The sequence below is a fragment of the Xenopus tropicalis genome, chromosome 6, assembly GCF_000004195.4.
Source record: "Xenopus tropicalis strain Nigerian chromosome 6, UCB_Xtro_10.0, whole genome shotgun sequence".
NCBI classification, from domain to species: Eukaryota; Metazoa; Chordata; class Amphibia; order Anura; family Pipidae; genus Xenopus; species Xenopus tropicalis.
Window position 1 is genome coordinate 59,110,757 of NC_030682.2, and position 25,872 is coordinate 59,136,628.

Consider the following 25,872-nt stretch of genomic DNA (forward strand, 5'->3'; position numbering starts at 1 on the left):
ATACACATTGTCGAACACCAGCAAAAACCCATTCCTTTAACCGCATGTTTGCCACTTTAAAATACAATGAATAAAAAGACATTGGTTACCTTATCGTCATCTTCACAGGTCATTACATTGGAAAATGGAATCTCAGCTTTGAACATTTTACGGCAGTGCATTAGTTGCACTAATAGGTAGCAGACTGTCTTAAACTTCATCCTTTTGGCAGGTTTTATGTCAGAAAGAATTAATCCTGGAAAAATCTGGTAAAAAATATAAACACATTACAAGACTTTAAAATGTTGTTACCAAAAAGGTGTGGTTGTTTTATTTTCAACTACAGGTACAGGACCCATTATCCAGAATGCTCGGGAACAAGGGTATTCCGGAAAAGGGATCTTTCCATATTTTGGATCTCCATACCTTAAGTCTACTAAAAAATCAGTAAAATATTAATAAATCCAATAGGATTGTTTTGCATCCAATAAGGATTAATTATATCTTAGTTGGGATCAAATACAAGGTACTGTTTTATTATTACAGAGAAAAAGGAAATCAATTTAAAAAATGTGAATTATTTGATTCAAATGGAGTCTATGGGAGATAGGCTTTCCGTAATTCAGAGCTTTCTGGATAATGGGTTTTCAGATAATGGATCCCATACCTCTACAAGGAAACTGGTTATGAATTACAATATGTTCAGTATAACTGTGAACATTCAAACATTCATGTTTTTCAATAACAATATTTTAATTCTAAAACATAGTTTGAAATACAACACATCACAATGTAAAATGTGATATTTAAGACAGCTAAACCCTAAAAATGTCAACACTTAGAACAAACATTTTTTTTGTATATTTAGAATGAACATTCAGAAGTTTATATTGAAAGTTTGGTAGTAATGGATCAAGAAATAGAAAGAAATAACTCTCAAACCAAAATGATTTATTTGCATCATATTTCTTCTTGACAAGATACATATCCCTGATGCTCATTCTGCTTACATCATGTCAGGTGAGAAATATCCAACCTGACCTAATCTTAATTAACATAAGCAGACACACAGAGGTCAAGCTAGCATTGATGGTGCAATATATCTCACATGCAACATTGCAGAAGGACACTATTTATTTCAAAGTTCAAGTGTGCCATGTTGCAATTATACATCACAAATAAATCCTACCCTGCTACAGAACTCTAAATACTCTGTCAATAACCTTGTTTAGAAGAGTCTGCATTTCTATTGCAGCCAGCATTAAGTAATGCTGTTTTGTTCATCATACCAATAATCAAGTATATAGCAGCAAAGTACCAAAGTACTATTCATACCATATTATAAATAAATAAATTTGTTTTCTATATGTTCTGCTACTGTTTTTATGCTTAAAAAAAACTGAGTGATAACACTCTCTTGCTGCTGCTACAGCACCGCACTCTCTTCTGCAATACACCTCACCTCTTCAATGTGGCTTCAAGAGCATATTTCAACCTGGTGCTGTCCTAGACAGCATATTAAAAACTAATTATAGACCTACATGGCTTTCTTAACTTAAATAGATGATAGAGAGGTATTTTCTTTCTAAATAATCATAATTTAACCATATCATAAACACACATTTATCAATAAAAACCAAGAAAATAGGAACTCCGAAAAAAGGTGTAGCACATATAATCCCCTACTCAATTTTTTTCCTAAATATGTTTCAGTTAACCGAATACATTTTTGAAATTCCAATGAATATGTCTCACATTTATCACACCTCCATCAATAAAAAAACACAGAATCAGTAAAATCATCTGTACAAATTTACAAAGTAATTAAAACATGTGTTGCCATACAACACACTAACAGCCTTCTCTCTCATTAATCACCAAATTGAACATATGTATTAACTAGGTGGCCTGTATGTAAATTTGTTATTTTCCTTTATTTCTTTTTCTTTTTTTTATGATTGACCAAGTGCATACTGCAATACTACATTTTCTTGGGCAAAAGTATTCAGCTGTAACAATAAAGGGCATCTGATTAAGTATTAAACTAGATAAAACTAGATAAAAATTAAAAATGATTATAATGTATTCTAACACTGTCTGTATTTTCTACTCAAAAATCAATCAAACCTTAAACCGTAGAATATCCTACTAAATTAGCAAAAAATGCTAAACATACTTTTAGAAAATCCTTACCTTCCTTCGATGAGATGGCACAATGAAAAATGTTTCAATATTATGCTTTTTCAAGAAACTGTTTCGTTCATGGCCATATCCAGGTTCAACTTCATAATCTCCATTTAGGCACTCTAAGGTGTTCTTAGTTATGTGAACCTTCCTAAAGAATTAAGATAAAAACACTTAAAGGATAGTATTCTTTGTCCATGTGTGTCTCTTCCATCCAAATTGATGTAAAGTGGTCACAACAGGGAATTGTTAAAAGAAAATATACATAATTCATACATCAGAATTATTTTTCGATTGTTAGAATGACAAATGTGCAATTGTGCACAGAAATAAAAGAAATTTGCCAAACCCCATATCGTGAATATTGTTGAGTCTGCACATCACTCTCCCCCTCCACCAAATATTTTTTTGCTGGGGGCCTAGTAAGTCGTAGTTCATGGAGTCCAGAAAAATGTTGTGTTAATAAGTTAATTTAAAGAACTTCCTGCTTGGTCCAGTTTCCTCCTTTTCTACATTGTAAACTATATACTTGTTCTTATATCATTCATATTTTGATTATCTATGGCTATCTATTTTGATTATCTATTGCTTTAGGTCAAAACAAAAACATCCTCCTCATCCTTGATACTATTGGGTGGTTAAGTGTCCCATAAATTGTGTTAACTGGTGGGTCAACTTGACCTTAATAATGGTTTAACAACAGAATCTACATCTTGGTTTACAGCATGAATTTTAGATGTATGTATAACTTTATTTATAAAGCGCCACAAGGGTACACAGCGCTGTACAATCTCACAGAATACAAAATTACACACAGGGAGGACAAGTGATATAATAAATAAATACAATAAATACATATACAGTATGTATATACATATATATATATATATATATATATATATATATATATATATATGTGCCATGTAGTATGAGACACAGTAGGAAGGAGGTCCCTGCCCCGTAGAGCTTACAATCTAAGTGGTTGGGTAACATACAGGCACAAACTGGAAGGTAAGAGTGCACCAGGTATGGGCATTTGCCCTTAAGCGCAGGACTAGGCAAAATAATGTCTTAGTGCTCCAGAAGGTAACAGCTGAGCTTTTTCTTAAAGAGGGTGGGTGAGTTTTCCCTACAGAGGGATTCAGGGATAGAGTTCCAGAGGTAAGGAGCAGCGAGATAGAAAGGTTTAAGACGAGAGAGCGCAGTGGGTGTGGATGGTGTAAAAAGATGGAGGCTCTGAGAGGAGCGGAGGAGACGACCAGGAATGTGCAGGGAGACCAGTGAAGTAATGTAGTGAGAAGCAGACGAGTGAAGGGCTTTGAATGTCAGCAGAAGGATTTTGTAAGCTATCCTTTGCTTAACAGGCAACCATGCAAGAGAGCTTAATTGAGGCTGAACAGGTTCCCTCTTAGGAGAGAGCAGGAGGATCCTGGCAGCAGAGTTTAAAATTGATTGCAGGGGAGAGAGGTGGGAGTCTGGGAGGCCGGTTAGTAGGAGATTGCAGTAATCTAAGCGGGAAAGGATAAGGGCATGGATTAGTGTTTTAGCTGTTACTTGTGAAAGAAAGGAGCGTATCTTGGCAATATTGCGGAGGAAAAAATGGCAGGTTTTGGCAGTGTTATTAATATGGTTAGAGAAGGAGAGTGACTGGTCAAAGATAACCCCAAGGCAGCGTGCATAATTTACAGGGTTTATGGTCGTGCCATCAATAGTGATGGTGAAAGGAGGAGGAGGGCCAGGTTTGGGCGGGAAGACCATGAGCTCTGTTTTAGCTAGGTTAAGTTTGACCTGGAGGCAGTTACCAATCTGGGTTTGAACATCAGTGGTTAGTGCAGGGGTGTCTAAATATATCTGGATGTCATCTGCATATAAGTGATATTTAAGACCAAAAGAAGAAATAAGGTCTCCCAAAGAGAGAGTGTACAGGGAGAATAGTACAGAGACCAAGCGCAGAGCCCTGAGGCACCCCCACACTAAGCGGAACCAGCGTAGAGGATTTGTTAGCAAGAGCGACAGAGAAGGAGCGGTTAGAGAGATAGGAAGAGAACCAGGATGCTGCTTGATCCCGGATACCCAGAGAATATAGAATTTGCATAAGGACAGAATGGTCGACAGTATCAAAAGCAGAGGAAAGGTCTAGGAGAATGAGGACCAAGTAGCATCATTTGGCCTTGGCAGTCTGGAGATCATTTGCCACTCTACATAGGGCTGTCTCAGTGGAGTGCGCAGGCCGAAAACCAGACTGCATAGGGTCCAGCAGATTATGGGTGCAGAGGAAGTTAGTGACACGAGAAAAGACAAGACGTTCCAGGAGTTTAGAGGCTAGGGGCAGGAGAAAGACGGGACGGTAGTTAGAAAGGCAGGACGGGTACAGCGTAGCCTTTTTAAAATGGGTTTGACACAGGCTTGTTTGAAGAGAGAGGGAAAAGTACCAGAAGCCAGAGAGGAATTGAATATGTTGAAGAGCTGGTGTAAGGGCAGGGGCACACTGTTTTAGTAGGGATGAGGGCATAGGATCCAGCGAGCAGGTAGTAGGCGGAGAGGATCGGAGAAGCTGAGAAACTTCAGACTCTGTTACGAGATTAAAGGAGCTGAATACGGAGAGAGGAGATTTAGGAAGGTTGAGATTACCGGTATCTGAAGGTTGGGAAAATTGATTGCGGATAGAATCGACTTTGCTTTTAAAGAAGTCAGCAAAGTCCTGGGGGGTGTGTCCAGATATGACTGATTCATTAGGTGAAGGATGAAGTAGCGAGTTAAATATGGAGAATAAGCGCTGCGGGTTTAATGCAACTTTATATCAAAACCACTGTTCAACAAGGCAAAACAAATGAGTGGTTTAATACACTGATATTTGTAATAGCTGAATCTATTTTAGTAATGACAGAGACAACATCAAACAGCTGTATTTAAGTTTATTATGTCATATCCAGTGGCCAACCTGACACAACCACCAGGCGGCCACAACAGAGTCTTAGGCCACTGGTCTTAGTGACTAGAGAAAAGACTTATGAGGATACTGGCTGGGAAACAGGCAGGCAAGCAGAAGAGCAGAAAGGAATTAACACCTATATCAGTGTGTTTACGTAATTGTCTGAGCAACAAGGAAGGGCAGAGAAGTACAGCTCTTTACTGAACACTTTTAATCGACAATCATTTTTTTAGTGGTTTCTAATTTTAAGCCATTAGGAATTGACGCAATTTTTTCACTGCCTCATACAGGCAAGCAGTGTATGTTTCCCTGAATTTAATATTTTTATGGAATTTATGCCGCTTTGACGCAGTCTCCTGGGAAGCGTAAAATTGGTGTTCTACTATAACTGAAATGTAATTACTACTCCTATATTTACAAGTATTTCAATTTAATGTCATTTTCCATGGCCGTCATCAATTCCGGCACTTAACCATTTAAATGACGTGTGTGTAATTCTTTAGGTGCATGTGTGCGAACCCTGGAGCTACCACCAACCTTTGGAGGTGACAGTAGCTCCAAAGTTCCCATGTGAAATAGGTGCAATGCACTCAATTTAAAGTCTGTCAGTTTTGTTTTCAGCTTTGCAGAAAATATCAATTTTATTTCATATCATAGTTATTTACATTTTTACATTTATACACCATAAAACTATTCTACAGGTATTGCTTTCTTTGAAACTAGATATCTGGGCCAGAAATTGCACTTTGAAACATACCCAGGTAATCCTCCAGCTTCCATTACATTGGCTAAAGTGACATCATTGGACCAAACATCATATTGCCATTTGCGAAGCCCTAGAACTCCACAAAGTACACGTCCTGTGTGCAAACCCACTCTCATATTGAGATCCACTTCAGTTGCTTCAGCAACCGACCTTGAAGAGAACACAAGGAAAATGTTAACATTATTTTTAACTACGCCTAACATAGCAGATGTAATATTATTAGTCATTGAAATGTAACATTGCCAAATGTAATTTTAGCTTTTATTAGCATTTTTAATGTAAAAATAATAAGTATATTGATGAATTACAATGCTGACAAATTTTGCAAAGCATTAATTGGTACAAGTTGCAAATGTATTGGGACTCATATGTCTGAAGGGTTATTTATTCAAAATAAAAGCTAAGAAATCATTCTACCTTTTGTAATGACCGTTTGTGCACCACTGTTTTACAAGATTATAGGGATGGCAGTTATATGGCCTCTCCTGTTAAGTCACACTAAATATTTCTGAATAGTTGTACAGGCACTGACCAATTTAGAAAGACTTGCTGTTCTGTTGACAAGTTATCATGAAAAATGGCATGTGTAAACCAATGGCTTTTAAATTAAGCATCCTATAGCCACCTACATACTGAAATTAAAACAGGGACATAAAAAAACCTTAGTGGGGTGAAGGCATAACAGAGCATAGCAGGATGCCAGACAAAATGTAGAAATGATTAAAAAATGCCATAATGGAGCACATAGGCCAAGTATTAACTGTATGCTTCCATTAGCACGAAAGATGTAATAAATAAATGCAAAAGTGGCTGCTCTATCTTTGTAATGCTAATTTGCCAGCCTAAACCTGGAGACAATTCTCTCAGTGAAGATTCATTCTTGTGCTTGGTAAATAGCATTCCTTGAAGAAATTTCAGTTGGCGTTTTTGTTTTTTTAGATAAAAAGCTTTCCAGATTTTAAGGGGTGAGATTTAGATCTCTTACATTTTCTGACATCAATTACTACGAAAAGGATCTTCAAAACATAATAAAAATGTCCCTTAGGATTTAACAAATTTAACATTTGGTAGACAAAACATAGCCTAATCAAAGTTACAGTTTGTTCCTTTGAATTACATTCTGAAATTGAACCTGATATCTGCTTGTTAGGGTCAGTTACCAGTACTCAGCATTTTGTAATTTTTTTGTTCTAACTGTTTTATATTGGCATACTATTTAGGTTCACTCCTTTCATCCTGTGTCTTTTAAACATGCTCGTGAAAGTCAGTGACCCCTGTAACCACAACAAACAACAGAAATAAATACAGTGAGGACTGTATCCCTTTGTCTTATATTGTAGTTGTGTCACTTCGAAATAAAAAAAGGGAGGAAACAGGATAATATCTTTCAAATTCTTCTGTAAGCCTGGAGCAGTGTACTACTGCCTGCTGTGGTTATAGATTGTTTCTCTTGAGGGCTGACATGGATATATTTGGGATTATAAAGCTATTTATTTTAGGTAATTTAAGTACAAGCTACAATATGTTGTCCAAAACTGGAAACAATTTTAACACACAGAAACTGTTTCTTTTTTTAAAACTTCTTGAAAAGAAAGTACAAAAGACAAAATAAAATCAATGTTCTTTAATATAAGGACAATATAGGATAGGATAGGATAAACTGATGGTAGTGAGGACAGCAGAACAGATTAGGTAGTTTTCTTCAAATAGTATGTAAAAGAATTATGTTAAAAGAACATGGTTCTGAGAAAAAAGATTACTTACACTAGTAATAATGGTTTTAAAGTCATATAAGTACAAAAAGAAAAGATTATATTCCATATAATTGTTGACGGTTTGCTGTTCTCTGGGTAGCATCTGGACTTAAATATACTTTTATGTTCTTGTTTTGTTTTTTTACTTTCATTTTGCATTGTTCTAACCCCTGGTTTGACTTTAGATGTTTATGTGACCAATTTCTCCTGATTTCAACTCTTTCTCTTTCTTTACTCCTATTTCTGCATGTTTCCTTCTTCCTTTCTTAAATGGATTACCGGAAATTATTGCATGGACAAAATGGATGTCAACTTTGTGTCTGTGGTACAGTAACGTTGGAAGACAACTACCCTGCAACAAACTTGAGCAACAAATACAAGTCAGAATTCATCCCAGATGGGTAAGCTAATATTAGCTTTCAAGATTCACTCAAGGAGGACTTGGAAATGTTCATATTTGTACAGAAAGCAAAGCAGTACAGTGCCAAATTACTCCATCATGGACATTGTGCCATTGTGCTGTGAAACTATTTCAAAGCACCCCCAGCAAAGGCTATACATAAAAATAAATCAATCATGCATGATTATCTGTGTACACCACCTGCATAATGAACATCAGTTACAACTATGGTAAAGGAAAGGGGTTATTTTTGGTTGCTTCAAAAGGCTATATTTATGAGAATTTGGATAAGGGGTTTTATTCCACTTTTCCAGGTGGAAGATTTTTTTTTGGGTGGGGGGGGAAAAATGGATTTCTTCTTACAAGCCTATAGGGCTGATTCACTAAGGTGCGTTAAAAAGAGCGCTATTTATAGCATGCGATAAAAATTTTATCGCGTCTTAACGCACAATTTACTAAAAGGATACCTGCGTTAATTTAGACGCGGTGCTGTTTGTGTTATTTAAGTCGTGAAGACTATTTTCGTGCGGTATTTGACACGCATACTTGAATAAATCACACTGCAAAGTCCACAGACTAATGCGATATTTAGCGTGTCTAAGTGTTTGTGAATCATGCGTTAGTATTATTTCTGCGCGCTAATTGACGCAATGCGTCAAAATTAATGCATTTGGTTGATAATACTTTAGCAAATTGTGGGTTTTCTTCGTCAATTTTAACGCAAAAAAGAATGCAATAACATTTATCGCAATGTAGTGAATCAACCCTTATATTGGTTACTGGGACTAAAATAAAACCACTGGTAAAACCCACTTTTTCTAATGCCTCATTCCAGAACTTTTTTTTTTAAAAAAATGTAATTGCGCCTAAATGTTTTAAACTGGATCTTGAACAGGGCTATAATATTTAACCCCTAATCTTCAATGGACTATACTACTGTATTAGCATTAGCTTTTACGCGTACATGCAATAACTTTCATTCTCCCTTGTAAGCGGAATGCTTTGGGAGACAGAAACTAATTTTAGGTTTTAATTACACTTTAGCAGTAGTTTAACAATTGAGCACTAGTGTATAATGATGGGAAATGTAATAAAAATTAATGGAAAAGCTCAATTTAATAATTTTCCTTTTCGCACATTTAAGTTTCCTGGAAAAAAATTAACTAACCAGCTAGCAGAAAAAAGTCATTCTTTAGCTACATATATCCTTACCAATAAACATATCAATAAAATTTACAATGTAATAACAAACAATATTACATTGCAAAATAGACATTTTATCTTAAACATTTTATTCTGTTTGAGACCTTTCATACTCTTTATTAAAAAAGTAGTTTCTTTATTTTGCGGCATTAACATTTTTACTTGGCAATAGAACCATATATGAACAGTTCCATGGACAACACCAAATTATGGAAAAATATAACTTTTTTTTTTTTAACAGAAACATTACTGACCCTATCTGCTCTTTGTTGATGACTTTGTCAGCAAACTGATACTACTTTAGATCCTATATTTAGCCAGAGAAATTGAGACCTGTCCCTAAGTCCACCTAAATCTCTCCAAATGTAACTAGTGCATAATTACCTTTTACAAGGCTACACAAGTAATTACTACTAGGGCACACAATTCAGTAAGAGTTTCTATAGCAGCAATTTATCAAATCCCTACTGTATTATGTATAAGAGGGTGTGGATCCTTTGCTATTGTAACATCAAATTTATTCATTGGAAAGGGTGCCTATTATAAATGACGCAGGTGCTGCTTTTCACAGATTTGCAGTACAAAGGGCTCTTGCTTAAGGCAAAACATTAAAAACCATTACAAAATAAAGCATCTGCAAACTCTTTTATATAAATTAATATTTAATATTACATTGTATACAATATGGTGTTGAAGGAATATAAGCAATCTTTTAATTAACATGTCTATCTTCCTACTGAGCATTTAAAATGTATTGAACATTGTCATATTTGAGCCCTTTATACCTGATCAGGATAAGCATTTTTTTTCTTACCACCTAGATCAGTTTTTTATATTTATTAAATGTTTGTGTGTTTTATTAAATTGTTAGCTAGCACAATTCTTAGTTATGAAGTATATTCTATTAAGTAGTAATTATTAAAATTACTCAATTGTTATGATTTCTGAATATTGTGCAAATTGTGTAAAACTACACACCTGTTTTATAGGTGATTCATATGAATGAATGTTTTATGGACACATGATACTACATTCAAGGCTCTGATTATCATAGTGTGTAATTAGGATCAATTAGTTGCTTTCACTTATACTCCACTATATATGTGTGATTTTCAGCGCAGTAATTGCCTGGTTGGTTTTTGACCATCTAGACCTACATTTTTTAATTCACCATTATGCAGGACCATATGGTCCCAAACAGCTAGTGTAACAGAAAACAGAAAGAAGAGAACAGAAAGTGAGAGATTTATAACCAGAAAAGGGCACAGACAAATGAAACAATGATTGTGTACATGTCACATCAAATGTATGATTAATGACTGTAGTTGTGCACTGTGAGTCTTTGCTGTACACACCCCTGGAATGGATTTTTATGTTTTGGCAACCTACAGGTCAGTGGCAACTCTCTTTTCCATGCATTTGCATAGAAAAGTATGAAGTATAAAGAGTATGCAACCAGCCTGTGAGCTACATAACTTTTTTCAAAATTCAACTGAATTTGTTGTTTACTAAAAAAAAGTCGCAAGGAAAAGTCACTCTCAGAAAAGTTGTAAAAAACTTGACATTTTCTAAATTGGCACCGTGAAAATCCAGACTATATCAAATTGTTGCTGTGATTTTTGGACAAAACCCAGCCAAATCTCTAAAGTTTCTAGACAAAAGAAATAGCTTCAAGGAAAGGGATTTGCACCTTTGCCATTGACTACTACATAAAGTTGGCAAGTTTAATCTGCTGAATTCGGATTTTTAGCCATTAAACGCATATAGTAAATAGCAAAAGTTTCCTCTTCAACGTTTTTGAAAAAATTAGAATTGAGTTTAAAATTAAAAATCGATGGTTAGTAAATGAGCCCTTATGTGTCTAGCTTGGCAAAAAAAAAGGTCTGTGTGCTTTCACAGTACAATATGTGTGTGCCTATAAAGTGTGTAACTGGCTAAGAATTCAAGGTCCTGCAACTCTTACTATATAATGTGTTCAGCATGCCAGTACCCACTAAGTGCTTGTGATGCAAAGACCCTTTTCTCTAACTGTATACTGTTCTGGGGTTGCAAGTTCTTTTATTATACAGTTCCAGACTGTCAGTAGCCACCTTCTATATTTATTATTAATATGTTAACATATTTGATTTCTTTAAAGAATGCACTAAATCAAGAATCTGAAATCAGGATTTGCCTACATCCCAGCACTGTTTGCAGAATCTGGATTCAACTAAAAGCACAGTTTCTAGTCAACACAGAATCCTAACATCTAAAGTTAAACAACACAAAAAAGTGACAGTTCAGAGGGAACTTTAAGATGATATGGGTTGTTTGGATTTTTCACAAATTTGAATATAAAAATTAGTGTTTGGATTCAGTTTGATTTTTGGCTAGATGTTTTATGGAGTGCATTCAAAAACATACAAACATGTTAAATTTGTGAATTATGTAATGAGTTATATCTTCTACTAATCTTAAAATACCTGCTGTAACTGAACACATGCTTTCTATCTTAAATTGGAAATGATTAATAAGCAGCATCATTGATACAAAGTTCCTGTTATCATTCCTATTTTCCTCAGATAAAGGAAGAGGAAGCAGCTTGCTCAGAAACATGCAGAGTCAGTAGAAATCTTAAGTCTCAATTGGAAGTGTACCTCCCTTATAGTGTTTCAGAAGTGTGTAATAAGAATTACACAAAAATAAACTTGGTTACAATTCCCCCTGCTGTACCCTCATATAAAAAAACAAGATTCCTAAAATGGACTTATATACTGCTGTAATAAAACAGTGTCAGTAAAGTAATAGTAAAGATTGTAACTGATAACTTTTAAAAAGGTAAAAAAATAATGCACATTTTCCTCAGCCATGTGTATTTTAAAGCCTTAAGTAAGTTGTACATGTATCAATAATAAACAAGTAATCTGCATAACCTGACATCAACATTTTGTAATACAATTATCAAAAAATTTGAAAATATGGCATATTATTTTCCATTCACTGTAATTTTATTTACATATATCAAATATTCATTAAAATATTGAACATGACATGCTTAAACACATTCATGCCAGTTTACTTACTGTACATATTATTTAGTATCGATAATTAATTATTGTTCAGTGTATGGAAAAATTACTATGCAGAGTGCAACACATAAGGTCAAGGATCCTACAAACTACAAGGTCTCCAATTTGAAGCATCTATAGGGAAGTTAAGCATACTACATGACAAATGAAATCTAAGTAGCACGCACAGTACAGTACATAATGACAGTACGTAATGAAACAATGGATTTAGGTACTGACACATTCAGGTCCAGAACGCGTGGCTTGAATCTGGATCAGGACACAAGTAAACATGAAAAAAAAAAAAATTAGTAAAAATGAGCTATAATTAAAAGCAATAATAGATCAAACAAAACAAAAATTACTAGCACTACTCAAACAATTTACAGAAAATAATTCACAGAATTTATGTTTACAGCCCAAGTCAGCAAAGAACCTGTATCTGTTCATTCCAAATAGAGATTAAGTAGGAAGGATAATGGTTTATAAAACACAGATGCACTGCAGCGACCCACTTCCTACCTTCTGTACTACATCAAGGTTGTCAGCAGACATGTCTGGGTCCTTCACTTCCTATCCATGGCTCCCTTGAGCTGATCACCAATAAGGAACATGAGCAGTTTTTTTCATATCCTGGCTTCAGTTGTACATGATCCTGGTCAGGGATTGGAACGAGAGAATTGTGGAGGCCACCAACTTCAACTCTGCCTTTTATTGTGGGGTATGGGGAAATAGGGCCCCATTGCAGAGTGTGAATGGTATGGTTAAAAGGGCACAGGGGGGTCTCTGCACATGATGAAGGAAATTTAACATGTAACTTCCCACCTCTTTTAAATGAATGCACATTTTTACCAGAATATTACACTGAAATTTGGAGTGAGTCTTACAAATGACAGATTTTCATATAGGCCATATCTACTTTCTGAGAATTTCCCTTGACAATACCCACTCAAGTCAGTTGCCACAAAGTTCAATAAAAAAACAGAAAATAAATATGTTAGCATAATAAACCTTGCTGATGCTGTCACGCTGCTGCTATCAACGCAAAAGCAGTTTCTCTAAAGCAGATACATTGGGCCAATGAGCCACAAAAATTCTGACCAAGGTCCTAAAACAGGGACTCAAAGGAATCCTATCACAAAGATTTTTGCAAGTTCCCTGTGTTTCTTTTAGTTGTTTTCCTTATGACTTTAATAAACTCTTGCTTAAGAAACACATTTCGCTCTGGTTTCATTCAGGTCTTGCCATTAGGGGAGGGCTTCAGGAAAAGGAATTCTGCATAATGTAGATTGTAAATGCAAGCGGGGAAACAAATGTGAGGGCAAATAATGAATTGGCATCTCCTATTCCATTCCTACCTGGCCAGTCCAAATAAATTGTTTTACAAAGAGTGAATGATAAAAGGGACCTGGAACATTTGCATGGGGCTAGCTGAATATACTTCTAACATTCTGTACAGGTAGCTAAATCATACCATATTTATTTAAAAGAGACATACTAAATAAGCACGCTAAAAGGTTGATAAGCAGTTAATTTAGATTTGTGCTGGAGACTGTCCTGTGATATGATGAAACCTATGCAATAAAAAGGGTTTTTTGATTTTTCCGGCTCGTGTCACCTTCCACAAGTGATGTCTGTGATGCATAGTGAATACAAATTTGAAAAAATAAAACATAACTTTTCCCCTGTTGTTAAAATCTCATTTATATCAATAAATAAAAAAAGAAATCCTTAGGGAAATAATATATAAATTAATTAGCAAGTTGCATAAGGGTGATGATTCAAAAACAGCTGGGTGAATTTATTAGATATGCACAGAGCGGTATCACACTTAATTAATTGCAGGAAAATGTATCACTGTATATAGTATCATAATATATAGGCCTCTTGAACATATTTTATACCCAAGTATTTCTTATTTTTTGACTGATTTGCACTTTATCTGAACTATTAGGAATATATTACTTTTGATTTACTCACATTTACAATAAAATTACTTAACAGTTTAGACATCAAATATTACTTTGCTCTAAAAGGTCATTTATGCCATTGCAGTAATAAATTAATAGAATGTTCACAATGCCATCATATCAGGCCACACTGTATTATAACAAAAGAGCTTAGATTTAAATTAAATTAAAATAAAACTTAAGTAACCCTTTCTTGGCACATTCACTTAAATTTGGCTGTATATAGGCTTAGAACAGAAGATTTTGGGTTCCCTTTGCAGATGAAAGGTACTGGGACTGGGATTATAGCGCAGTGCCTCCACCTAGTGGACACTGAGGAGCACACCTCAAGGGGATTTCCACTAGGAAATAATCACACACAGTTGCAGCAAATATCAACTTTATATAATGAAGTGAAAATGGAATAGCATTAACATGCACATAGTAATAGCCCTGCTTTGGAAACCTGTGGGTATTTGTCACTACTGGCTCAGTCTCTTCCAGCACACAGTCCCACACTCTACTCCTGGAGGAAATACCCTTTCCCAGTTGAGTCCTGGCAAAGTCCCTTCCCCAGAGCTCTTTCAGTTTCCCCAGTTAGCGCTACCTTTCCCAAAGTACCTCTCCCTTTGGAATAAGCAGTTATTCCCACGTAGCAGGCACACGGAAAACACCTGTCCTCACCAGGGGACACACACAGGAGACTTTCAATACCTTTCCTCAAGTGGATCAATCAATCACTTTGAGATCCCAGGATTTAGGCATCTAACCGCAGTGTAGCAGATCTCTCCTTAACCCTTTCACTGCCAGCCATTTTGAACAAAGTGGAACTTCTACTGCCAGACAGTTTTTGAACATTTTGCACTGTTTCACTTTAGGGGCTTTTCCTAGGGGGGACTTTTAGTTTACCCAGGAAAACTATATATCGTTTTTTTCAGGACAACCTAAGCTTTCAAAATATGGTGGAATTTTTGTGTAATTCCAATTCTGTAACAAGATATAGGCTTCAAAATGTCTAAAAAATGAAAAAAAATAATATTTTCCATAATATAAACACATACACCAGAAACAAAAATTATTTTATGCACAAAAATACAACTGATTTGGAAAGTCCCATGTCTCCTGAACGTGCCAATACCAAATATATATAGTTTTATGGAGATTTCTCACTGACATAGTTCAAAAACTCCCAGCAGTACACTACCAAATTTCCAAAGCATTGCTCCAGAAAGCTGCATACTTTAGATTTCAAGGTCACAAATTCCACTAACATAAGGTTTATGCCAGAAAATTATATATGTTTAGAAAGAACAGATTATGTGGAATCCAGAATAGATAGAACTGCCTGTCTACTCCAAACTACCAAGTTGCAATGCTTTCCTAAAGTTATTTATCAAAATTTGTGAAATTTCTTAAAAATCGCTTCAAAGCTTCCTGTCTATAGTATCTTATCTACTACAGGTCATAAAGTAACCAAATAAAACACCCTAAATATGAACGCCAGGGGTCCCCTGAACAGTTTGATGCCCAATATGTATAGGTTTACCTAAGTATGTGGCATGTAGGAGCCCCAATGTGAACATACCCCCATATGATCTATTATTTCTGTCATTCCAGCTTCTGCAAAATCAACACATTTACATCCTTTTGTGTGGGATAATGCTACAAAAAAAGTATGCTCACCCCAGAAAGTCATATATTTTTGAAAAGTACACATTCCCCCAAATCTAAAATGGCTACCTGTGTCTTTCTACTCCAAAGTACCAAGCCGCAAAGCATTTCTAAAGTTAGCAATTTTGCTGACAATTCCAAAAATCCCCTCAAAGCTTCCACTTTGCAGCATCTTATCTCCCACATAGCATTAGGTACCAAGATAAAACACCCTAAATTTGAACGCCAGGGGTCCACTGAACAGTTTGATGCCAAATATGTATAGATTTATCTAAGTATGTGGCATGTAGGAGCCCCAATGTGAACATACTCCATATGATCTGCTATTTCAGTAATTTCAGCTTCTGCAAAATCAACACATTTACATCATTTTGTGTGGGACAACAATACAAAAAAAGTATGCTCACCCCAGAAAGTCATATATTTTTGAAAAGTACACATTCCTCCGAATCTAAAATGGGTACCCATGTCTTTCTACTCCAAAGTACCAAGTCGCAAAGCTTTCCTAAAGTTGGCAATTTTGATAATATTTCCAAAAAATCCTCTCAAAGCTTCTAGTTTACAGCATCTTATCTCCCATGTATCATTAGGTACCAAGATAAAACACCCTGAATTTGAACGCCAGGGGTCCACTGAACAATATGATGCCAAATATGTTTAGGTTTACCTAAGTATGTGGCATGTAGGGGCCCTAATGTGAACATACCCCATATGATCCGTCATTTCTGTCATTTCAGCTTCTGCAAAATCAACACATTTACATCATTTTGTGTGGGATAACGCTACAAAAAAGTATGCTCACCCCAGAAAGCCATATATTTTTGGAAAGTACAGATTCCCCTGAATCTAAAATGGGTACCTGTGTGTTTCTACTCCAAAGTACAAGCCGCAAAGCATTTCTAAAGTTAGCAATTTTGCTGACAATTCCAAAAATCCCCTCAAAGCTTCAACTTTGCAGCATCTTATCTCCCACATAGCATTAGGTACCAAGATAAAACACCCCAAATTTGAACGCCAGGGGTCCACTGAACAGTTTGATGCCCAATCTGTATAGGTTTACCTAAGTATGTGGCATGTAGGGGCCCCAATATGAACATACCCCATATGATCTGCCATTTCTGTCATTTCAGCTTCTGCAAAATCAACACATTTACATCATTTTGTGTGGGATAAAGTTAGTAAAAAGTACACCCACCCCAGAAAGTCACATATTTTTGGAAAGTACACATTCCTCAAAATCTAAAATGGGTACCCATGTCTTTCTACTCCAAAGTACCAAGCCACAAAGCTTTCCTAAGTTTGCCGATTTTATTACATTTCCAAAAATCACCTCAAAACTTCCAATATGCAGCATCTTATTTTCTATAGGTCATAAGGTACCAAGATAAAACACCCTAAATATGAACCCCAGAGGTCTACTGAACAGTTTGATGCCCACTGTACATTGGTTTATCAAAGCACCTGGCACTTAGAGACCTCAAAATATACCTTGTGCACACTAATTTCATGGCTTACCTTTACCTAATTCATAAACACATGGCAGTTTTATGTGGGATAGAAACTGCAAAAATATAGGGTTACCCCTGAAAACCATATATTTTTAAGTACACGTTCAGACAAATCCAACATGGGTAAAGAGTCCTCTCTACACCAAAGTACCAATCTGCAAAGCTTTCCTAAAGCTAGTGGTTTCTATGACATTGCAGAAAATCTACTAAAAATGTTGCAATTTGCCGCATTTATCTCACACAATTTCTTGCGTACAAAGGAAAATCACCCCAAACAAGAACACCAGAGGTCTACTGAACAGTTTGATGCCCTATATGCATAGATTTACCAAACTATGCGGAGTACAGGGGCACCCAAATAAAAATAGTGCATATGAATTTTCACAAATGACGCTCCGGCTCGTGCAGTTTTTGCACCCGGTATGTGTATTATGTGCCATAAGACCCCCTAACAGTACAGAGACCCTAGAAAACCATACATTTTCTGAAAGCACAGATTCTGACAAAAAAAAAAAAAAAAAAGCTATGCTAAACAGATGGATTTTATAACATTTCTGAAAATTGTTACAAAGCTTGCATTTTGCCCCATTATGTAGCCCACATTTCAACGTACCAACATAAAATACCCTTAAAAATGAACGCCAGGGGTCTACTGAACAGTTTGATGCCCAATATGGATAGATTTACCAAACTATGTGGGGTACAGAGGAAGCCAAATTGAAATACAGCAGACAAAATGTCCATGTGCAAGACAAGTAACAAAGAACAATATGAAATGCAATAAAATCAGTAAAATCACAAAAAAAACCCCCAAAATCAATGTTTTTTTTCCTGGTGATATCTGCAGTCAGAATCACAGTTTGAGTATTCTGGCTTGGGCAAATTAGTTTTACAGACAAAGTCAAGTGAACAACAACTATGCATAACTGAAAATGCAATAAAATGGCTAAAAATGCAATAAAATGACTAAACATGCACCAAAATCACAGAAAATGTAATAAAAACACCAAAATAATACACAAAAGGTATTGCGCAGTGCGGTTAGCGAATACGCTATCCGCAATGGCATTAAAACAATTTTTTCAGGCAAGAATAAAAACGATGCGATAAAAAAAAAAAAAAATTACAGTGTGTAAGTGAGTGTGTACACATGGCAAAATGTGTTTTGAGTGCATGTGTGTGTGCAAATAAGTGTGAGTGCTGTAAGTGCTGTGAATGTGTGAAACTCCCCAACCCCCCCCAAAATGTATGTGTGTGTGTGTAAGTATAAGTGTGTATTAGTGTATTATGTGTGATTGTGTGTGTATGTAGCACTTACCTAGGGTCAGAGAAGCTGAAGATCGCAGGAGGAAGACAGGAGACGCCGGGACAGCAGCTGCAGAGGTGAGTAGCCAGCACCGGAAGCGGGGAAGCGGAGGGGGGAATGCAGGAAGTGAGGGAGAGAGCAGAAAAAGTCGAAAAGTCGGGCACGTAGAATCTACGTGCCCGACTTTTTCTATGGGGCCCCTGGGCGATCGCGCCCCAGGGGCCACTGGGTACCCCCCTCCGCTCGTTCCCTAGGGGTCCTTTACTTTGCGATCGTTGCGAGAAAGAGCGCAAAGTAAAGAAAACGAAACTCCTACGTGCTCGGCATTCAACATCTTTTTATGCCAGCACGAAGGAGCTACGTCTTTGGCAGGGAAAGGGTTAAAGCTAGAACAACCGTTACAGCCACTGCTCACTCGATTTCAGCCTCAACTGCTTGCAAACAGGGGATTCCCCTTCGTGTTGCTCACCAACCCCTTGGATGTTGCTCTCAGTGCCCCCAAACCAGGTAGTTAGTTTTGAATTCCTGACTTGGTGGAAAGTTTTGGTTAAATATAAACATGATTTACTACCAAATAAAGCCTCCTGTAAGCTGATAGTGAGCATAGAGACTACCTAGTCAATCCTAGCCATTTTTTGGCATATCCATGACCTTTTATGATGCTTGTGTTGCTCTCCAGGTCTTTTTAAATTTGACTGGGCTCATGAGTAGGAAAGGTTAAGGGCCCCTGATGTAGGTAGTATGGTATATTGCTTACATCTCTATCCGTGTAACCCTGAAATTTTAGCATGCAGCCCAAGTAAAGATCTGTGCCTCCAAATATGCCCCAGTAGCTCCCCATTTTCTTTTCTCCTGGTTCATGGCAAATGCTATGTGCTATGTTAGTTTTCTGAGCTTAGGTACCAACACACTGGGTAACTAGTAACCAGTAAGACTAATTAGAACAGACTATTTAGTCTATAATGCTATGATGCATATCCATTTCCTTGGTGCTTTTGTTTGCTGCACATGGATAAAGGTAGCATATGGTCCATAATGCCAGAACACTGTGTACTATGATTAATGTGTTTGGATATAATTTTCCTGCTGTCAGTAACGCTCTAATTTATATTTTGCATATTCCTTGGTTTCTATCTAAGCATTATGATGCTCATTATGATTACTGATATCTTTTTGGCTGTCCTGGATGAGAGTTATAATATTTTGAATACTGTTATACATCTTTTCTTATACAAGAAGATATTTCTCTAATATGGATCTCCATAACATAAGTCTGCTAAAAATCATTTAAATATTGAATGAACTTAATAGGCTTATCAACTTTAGAATTCAAGTAACAGAATTTTATTCTGCAAGTTGTAGCCAGGTTTGTAGCCAGAGTCAGAACTAGGGGTAGAAAGAAGAGGCTCCTGCCTAGGACACAATGCTGGGGATGTTCTAGACACCTCTCCTGCCTACCCCTGGTTCATGCTCCTTTGGCCCATTTGTCATTGCATGGCAACTGCCCCCCATGTCACTCCACATGCACTTGCATGAGGTGGCTGTCCTGGTTGCTTTGAGCACCTGGTTGGTCTATCCATCCCTGATTGTAGCACTCCAAAGCTTTCATTTTATTCAACATTCTACTCAGGGTGTGTAGATTATGCTGAGGGATTTGGATCACCTGTAATTATTTACTTTTGAATAGATATTTGCTGGAATGCTGAACTCTGCCTCCTAATGCAGAAAAGAAAACAATAAAATATAATTTCTTCTGCAGCTCATGAATGATAAAACTGTGGGGGGTGAAGTACAGTTTTCATTCAGTCAGCATAGTAAATAGGATTTCCCTAAACATGAGTGAAACAATAAAGATAGCAGGGTCAATGATGCTGGTAGAAAATATGCTTTCTAAAATTGGAAAAGGAATTTAAAGAACCCCTAATCCAGCATTCTTTCTGCCTTCCAGCAGCATAAAGAAAATTACAAAATATAGAGGAGAGGCAAACACATTCAGGAAACATCTGTCTAGAAACCTATGACCAAAAATATATCAGTGTCAACTACTTAATAAAAAGTAGCTTGTAATGTCACTTGAAGAAATGCACGTAATATCAAAATAAATTAAAAGTTACAAAATAACATTTTAAATGGTAGAATGAGTTTAAGGTTTACCAAGAGATAATCATATGTTGGTGGCCCTGGGGATTCCCAGCTCCCTCTAAAAGAAACGCATAATGGAAAAGCAGGACACTCAGGCTTATATGTGGTGATATTACTTTTATACTTGTATAGATCTTGTGTCCTACCTTAGGAGAAGGAAGCCCCTTAACTGTGCCACTAGAAGACAGAAAGAATTTGTATAACTCACTACTGAAGAGATGCTACAGTTACAAATGTTTAAATAGAAATGTAAAATAGGTAATAACTGGCTAAAATTCAGACTTTTTTTTATCCTAGTCATTTTAGTAATATTAATGGAATTTTGTTCTCTTTATAGAGAAGTAGTACAGATTTGATTTTCAGCTGCTCCCTGTCCCTCTTAACTCAAACGCTTTAACCTGGGTGAATTGGTATACATGGCTACAAGGGAACTTGTTACTCATTTATTTTTTTAAAGCCAATATTTTCCCAACCCACAAGTCCCAAGTCATTTCTTATCACAATAATCAGATTGCAAACAACTGCCTGCCATGTGTACTACCACTATGATCAGCAGCACTCACCTACTATACTCCCTACTGACTTAATTTATCATCATTCAGTGAAAAACACATGAACCTAACTATTGGCAGCTTGAGTCCTAACCACCTTGTATTATTCCTGTGTGTTGGCACACCACCTTGTATTCTCATTGTGTATGTTGGCAGTGTGCCCTGCTGTGACACTTAAGTAAATCTGTTGCCAGCCTAAGCAGTGATACCTACCACTGCTGGAACTTTGTCTTCTTACAATTTATGAAACATAACAAAATATAATGTAAATATAATGATATTTAACCCTTGCTGATTTCTGTAAATGCTTAACTCCTCCTTGTAACTGTGCCAATAGTTAGTAATTCATTTCAGCCTCATACAATACCATTTTAAAATACATTATGTTACATTATGTTAGGAAACTATTAAGAAGTGCTGAATACAGAAAATAGATGTGAAGGGTGACTGAGTATGAAAAGCTAATTTGAAATAATAAAAAGTATATATTAAAAAGCGTCCATATTGCTTCTTTTACATTTTAGCACAAAGACAACCATTATCACATGCAGCAAATCACAGTGTATTGCCTGCAAATGTATGCTCTTTGCATACTGAGTCCTGCATTTTGTAAGTTGCCCCTTAGATAGAAAGCTGCCTGCCTTTGCGGTGGGCAGGAGAGGCACATAGACACTAAGGCCCTGCTTATACTAATGATGCTTTATGGACTGAGCAGATGTTTGATCCGGCACTTGGTACAGAAAGCAGCATTACCGGGGAGCAAGTTCTTGTACACTTGTACAACTTGTACACACGCTTCTACTTCACATAATTAGAAATTATCCCCTGCGTGCCTATTTACATTTGCACTGTGGACAAAGATCTTTGACAGCCATAGTCTGCTGTGGAGCATATAACAACATTAAAATGTCTAGTTATCGTTTAGAACAATGGCATGGGTAGTGATTTGTCGACTGCGGGCGATCACTTCTCCTATGGGTGCCAAAACATGTAAAATGCCCTTCCTTAAAGATGTCTTTTCTCTAACTTCAATTTAATCATTGCTAAAAAAAAGCTGTGTATGTTCCAACATAATGTAAAGAGATTTTGCTATAACCAGAGCAAACTACTTATGTTCATTTTGATGACACAATTCCAAGATATCCTATAAACAAATAAATATATTATGTTAAGTACTGATATATTTGGTATATTGTTCATATTGTTTTACTGTTTAGGTGTGAGATGCACATGTTTTGAGAACATGGACATTTTTTTTTATTAATAAATGTGTTAAATCTACTTTGCTGCTTGTAATTTTTAAAATGACAAAGTATGTAGAGAGAGGTACTTACGTAATGGTGTCAATCATATCCAGCCCCATTTCAACACAGCAGTGTGCATGATCAGTTTTGGGTTGAGTGAGTCCCGACACACAATAATAACAGTCTCCAAGGATCTTTATTCTCCTACAGTGGTTTTCCTTTCACAAAAAAACAAGTTTCTATTACATTTTCCGTTATACAACATCCTCATTTTAGTTTTAATAGCACCTTCCTATACTCAGTTAAAGCATTTACTAAAGCAGCTCTTGGGAGCCTTCAAAAATGATGCTGCATTCATAGAACTGGATCAAATATAAAAAGAAAACCAGCACTTATACCAAGATGTATGAAAGTATCCTAAACCCCAAGAATTAGTAGTGGTGCTCAACCAATGAGAGAGAGAAAACATATCACTGTAGGAGTTATTACAACAGCAGTAGTTTTTGTATGTCTTTTAATTGACCTGGAGTGGTGATTTCAAGGGTTGTTAACCTTGAAATTAACTTTTAGTATGATGTTCTGAGACAATTTGCAATTGGTTACCTTAGCAACCAGGCAGTGGTGTGAATGAAAGACTGGAATAAGAATAGTGAAGGGCCTGAATAAAAACATAAGAAATCAAAAGTAGCAATAACAGTACAATTATAGCCTCATGAAGCAATATTTTTTTGGCTGGTTGGGTCAGTGACTCCCATGTAAAAGTTGGAAAGATGTAGATGAAAAAAGTAAATATTTAAAAAACAGTAACAAATAACGAAGACCACTTGCAAAGTTGCTAGGAATAGTACATTCTCTAACATACTAAAGGTTATCTTAAAGATGAACCACCCCTTTAATACTAGCTTGCTTTACATGTATTTTTCTAGCTCAGCATCAACCTAGTCCTAATTATAGGGGCTATTTACTGTTTCAAGTGTTTTTAAAAGTTGTATTTTCCTCTCTCTTTTTGGTTCGAACAGCATTAATGTAATTTCTTAAGTTAATGAAATGCCATGAGTATTAAAAGTAGTTAGCAGTGCTTAGAGTGAAGAAATTCTCCCTACAGGAAACCTCCTTTCCTCCAGTCTCAGTGTATATTTTGTTGTCACCTGCAAAATTTTGATTATATGATAAACTCAATTGAAACAAACATGATTTGATGAATCCTTACTTATAGGTGAATATTTATTAAAAGGCAAAATTAAAGCTTGCCACAGTATTTATGTGTATGTATGTATATTTATTATTATTTATATAGCACTACTTATGTATGCAGCACTGTACTATAACAAACAGGGGTTAATACGATAATAAATACAAAGTACAGTTACATTAATGATTAAGAGCTAAGTGTAGAAGAGAAAGGAGTAAGGAGCATACAATAGAAGTCAGAGGGTAACTTACATGCATAAATAGGATTTTAAGTGGTGCAGAGGGAAATTCTGCCATTGTTTATTCATTTACATGGGATTTTAGGATATATTTATTTTGAAAGTAAGAGTCCACCCTTTGATATATATGCCCGTAAAACCACATACAAGTAACTAGAGAGTGGCTGAATCTCACTCTGGCGGACTATGACAAGCTCTAATTTCACATTCTGATAAAGATATACATACATACATACAATTATATTTCCGTGTTTCTTATAGTACTGACAACTTTCCAAAGACTCTTCAACATGAACATAAGATTGATGCCATGTAAGGATAAAAAATGCATTCATGGAAAATTACTGCATAGTGCAGCAATAAATTATGTTATCAAACATTATGTTATCAAACTCATAAACTTTATTGCTGATATTGCTCATGTTCAAAGACAAAAACACTCTTCAGTCTGATATGACTTTAATTAAAATCTGCTATAACATAATAAAGACCCCAAGTGCAAGTACTCCTGAGCTCAAATGGACACAAGGCTTTGTAAGTATTGGTGATATTCATTAAAAAGTACTTGCATCCAAACAAGCTCCTTGCACTTCTGCACTGTTGTGCTTATTTCCCGTTTGTTTGTTACGAAAATCATGTTTAGGTGTTTATTGCAAAGAAAAAATTGATTTGGGTTACAAATTATCAAAATTCAGTCAAAATTGCTATTTCATTAAACTTTAGCAAAGGAAGAATTGTAAGATAATTCAGGTAGTTAGTTTCAGGTTCTGTTTGCCAATTACATTTGTTTTATACATTTTATTTAAAGGAGAAGGAAAGGAAATTAAAAAAAACGAATTTTGTAGGCAATTATGAATAATATATGGCGCTGGTTTCACTTTGGGCTAAACATTAATCCTATCTGTATAAATGGCTCCCTTATTGAAGCTCCCTATAGATCCTATCAGTTCTTTGTCCGTGTTTCAAATGAAGGGTGGGCGTGTCCTGACAGTCCCTGCCAAAAGCACAGCAGGAGGAGGATAGCCAATCACAGCCTTGCACTCACCCAAGCAAAGACAGGCTTCAGTTTCCTATCAGGTCAACCTTGCTTCTATATTTAGAAGAATATAATTCACTGGTACATTCTTAATTTTTATATATGTCTCCTTTCAAGTTGCTTCTCTTATATTTTGTGAAAACATTTGCTGCTCTTTAGTGAAGAACGGAAATATATTATTATTACTTTTGGATTATTCATACATTACAAAATGATATGGTTTTCCAGCATTAGAAAGGGACACCAAGAGCCTACCAGAATCTGTTTTTAGGGGCCCACCAGCTGTAGCCCTAAAATACAGTAGTATCCATATGTTTGAGAAGTTCACTTCTCAAATGTTACTGATTAATATAGCCTAGAAGGTACTATTTTTTCCCCAAGATGCCAGTTCATTGAAGTCTATGGGAAACATTTTATACAGAGAGATATTACAGCAACCAGAGTGGCAGCTTCCAAAAAGACACATTCAGGACTAATTCTATGTGAGTAGCTGCACTATCCTGTATGTTCTGCTTGTTGCATTATTGCTTTACAAAGCAAAGAGAAATACAGTGGATACAGGCAGACTGCAGAGGATAGCAGGGGTAGCACCTCATGTCACGTGCTGTTTACAATCCAGATTATATGGTTGCTTGAGGAATCTGTTAGCTCTTGCTCTCCCATTTACACTGTGCATTTTTTCTAAGACACTTCTTGGAGCTCTTTGGGACTAATTCCCTGGATTCCTTGTGTTTATTTGCATATTGATTTATCTGTGAATCACACTCTCG

The 25,872-nt window shown here is 36.1% G+C and overlaps 1 protein-coding gene across 1 annotated transcript in view; it reads right to left on the bottom strand.

Annotated features, from left to right (window-relative positions):
- The window catches only part of adcy1 (adenylate cyclase 1 (brain)), a 97,674-nt gene that overhangs the window by 28,717 nt on the left and 43,085 nt on the right, over window positions 1-25,872 (bottom strand). The window contains exons 5-8 of the mRNA XM_002933415.5: window positions 22,727-22,854; window positions 5,853-6,011; window positions 2,173-2,314; window positions 90-245 (exon numbers count right to left, since the gene is read on the bottom strand). Of these exons, the coding sequence (XP_002933461.1) occupies window positions 90-245; window positions 2,173-2,314; window positions 5,853-6,011; window positions 22,727-22,854 (585 nt within the window). The remainder of the gene's footprint in view (window positions 1-89; window positions 246-2,172; window positions 2,315-5,852; window positions 6,012-22,726; window positions 22,855-25,872) is intronic.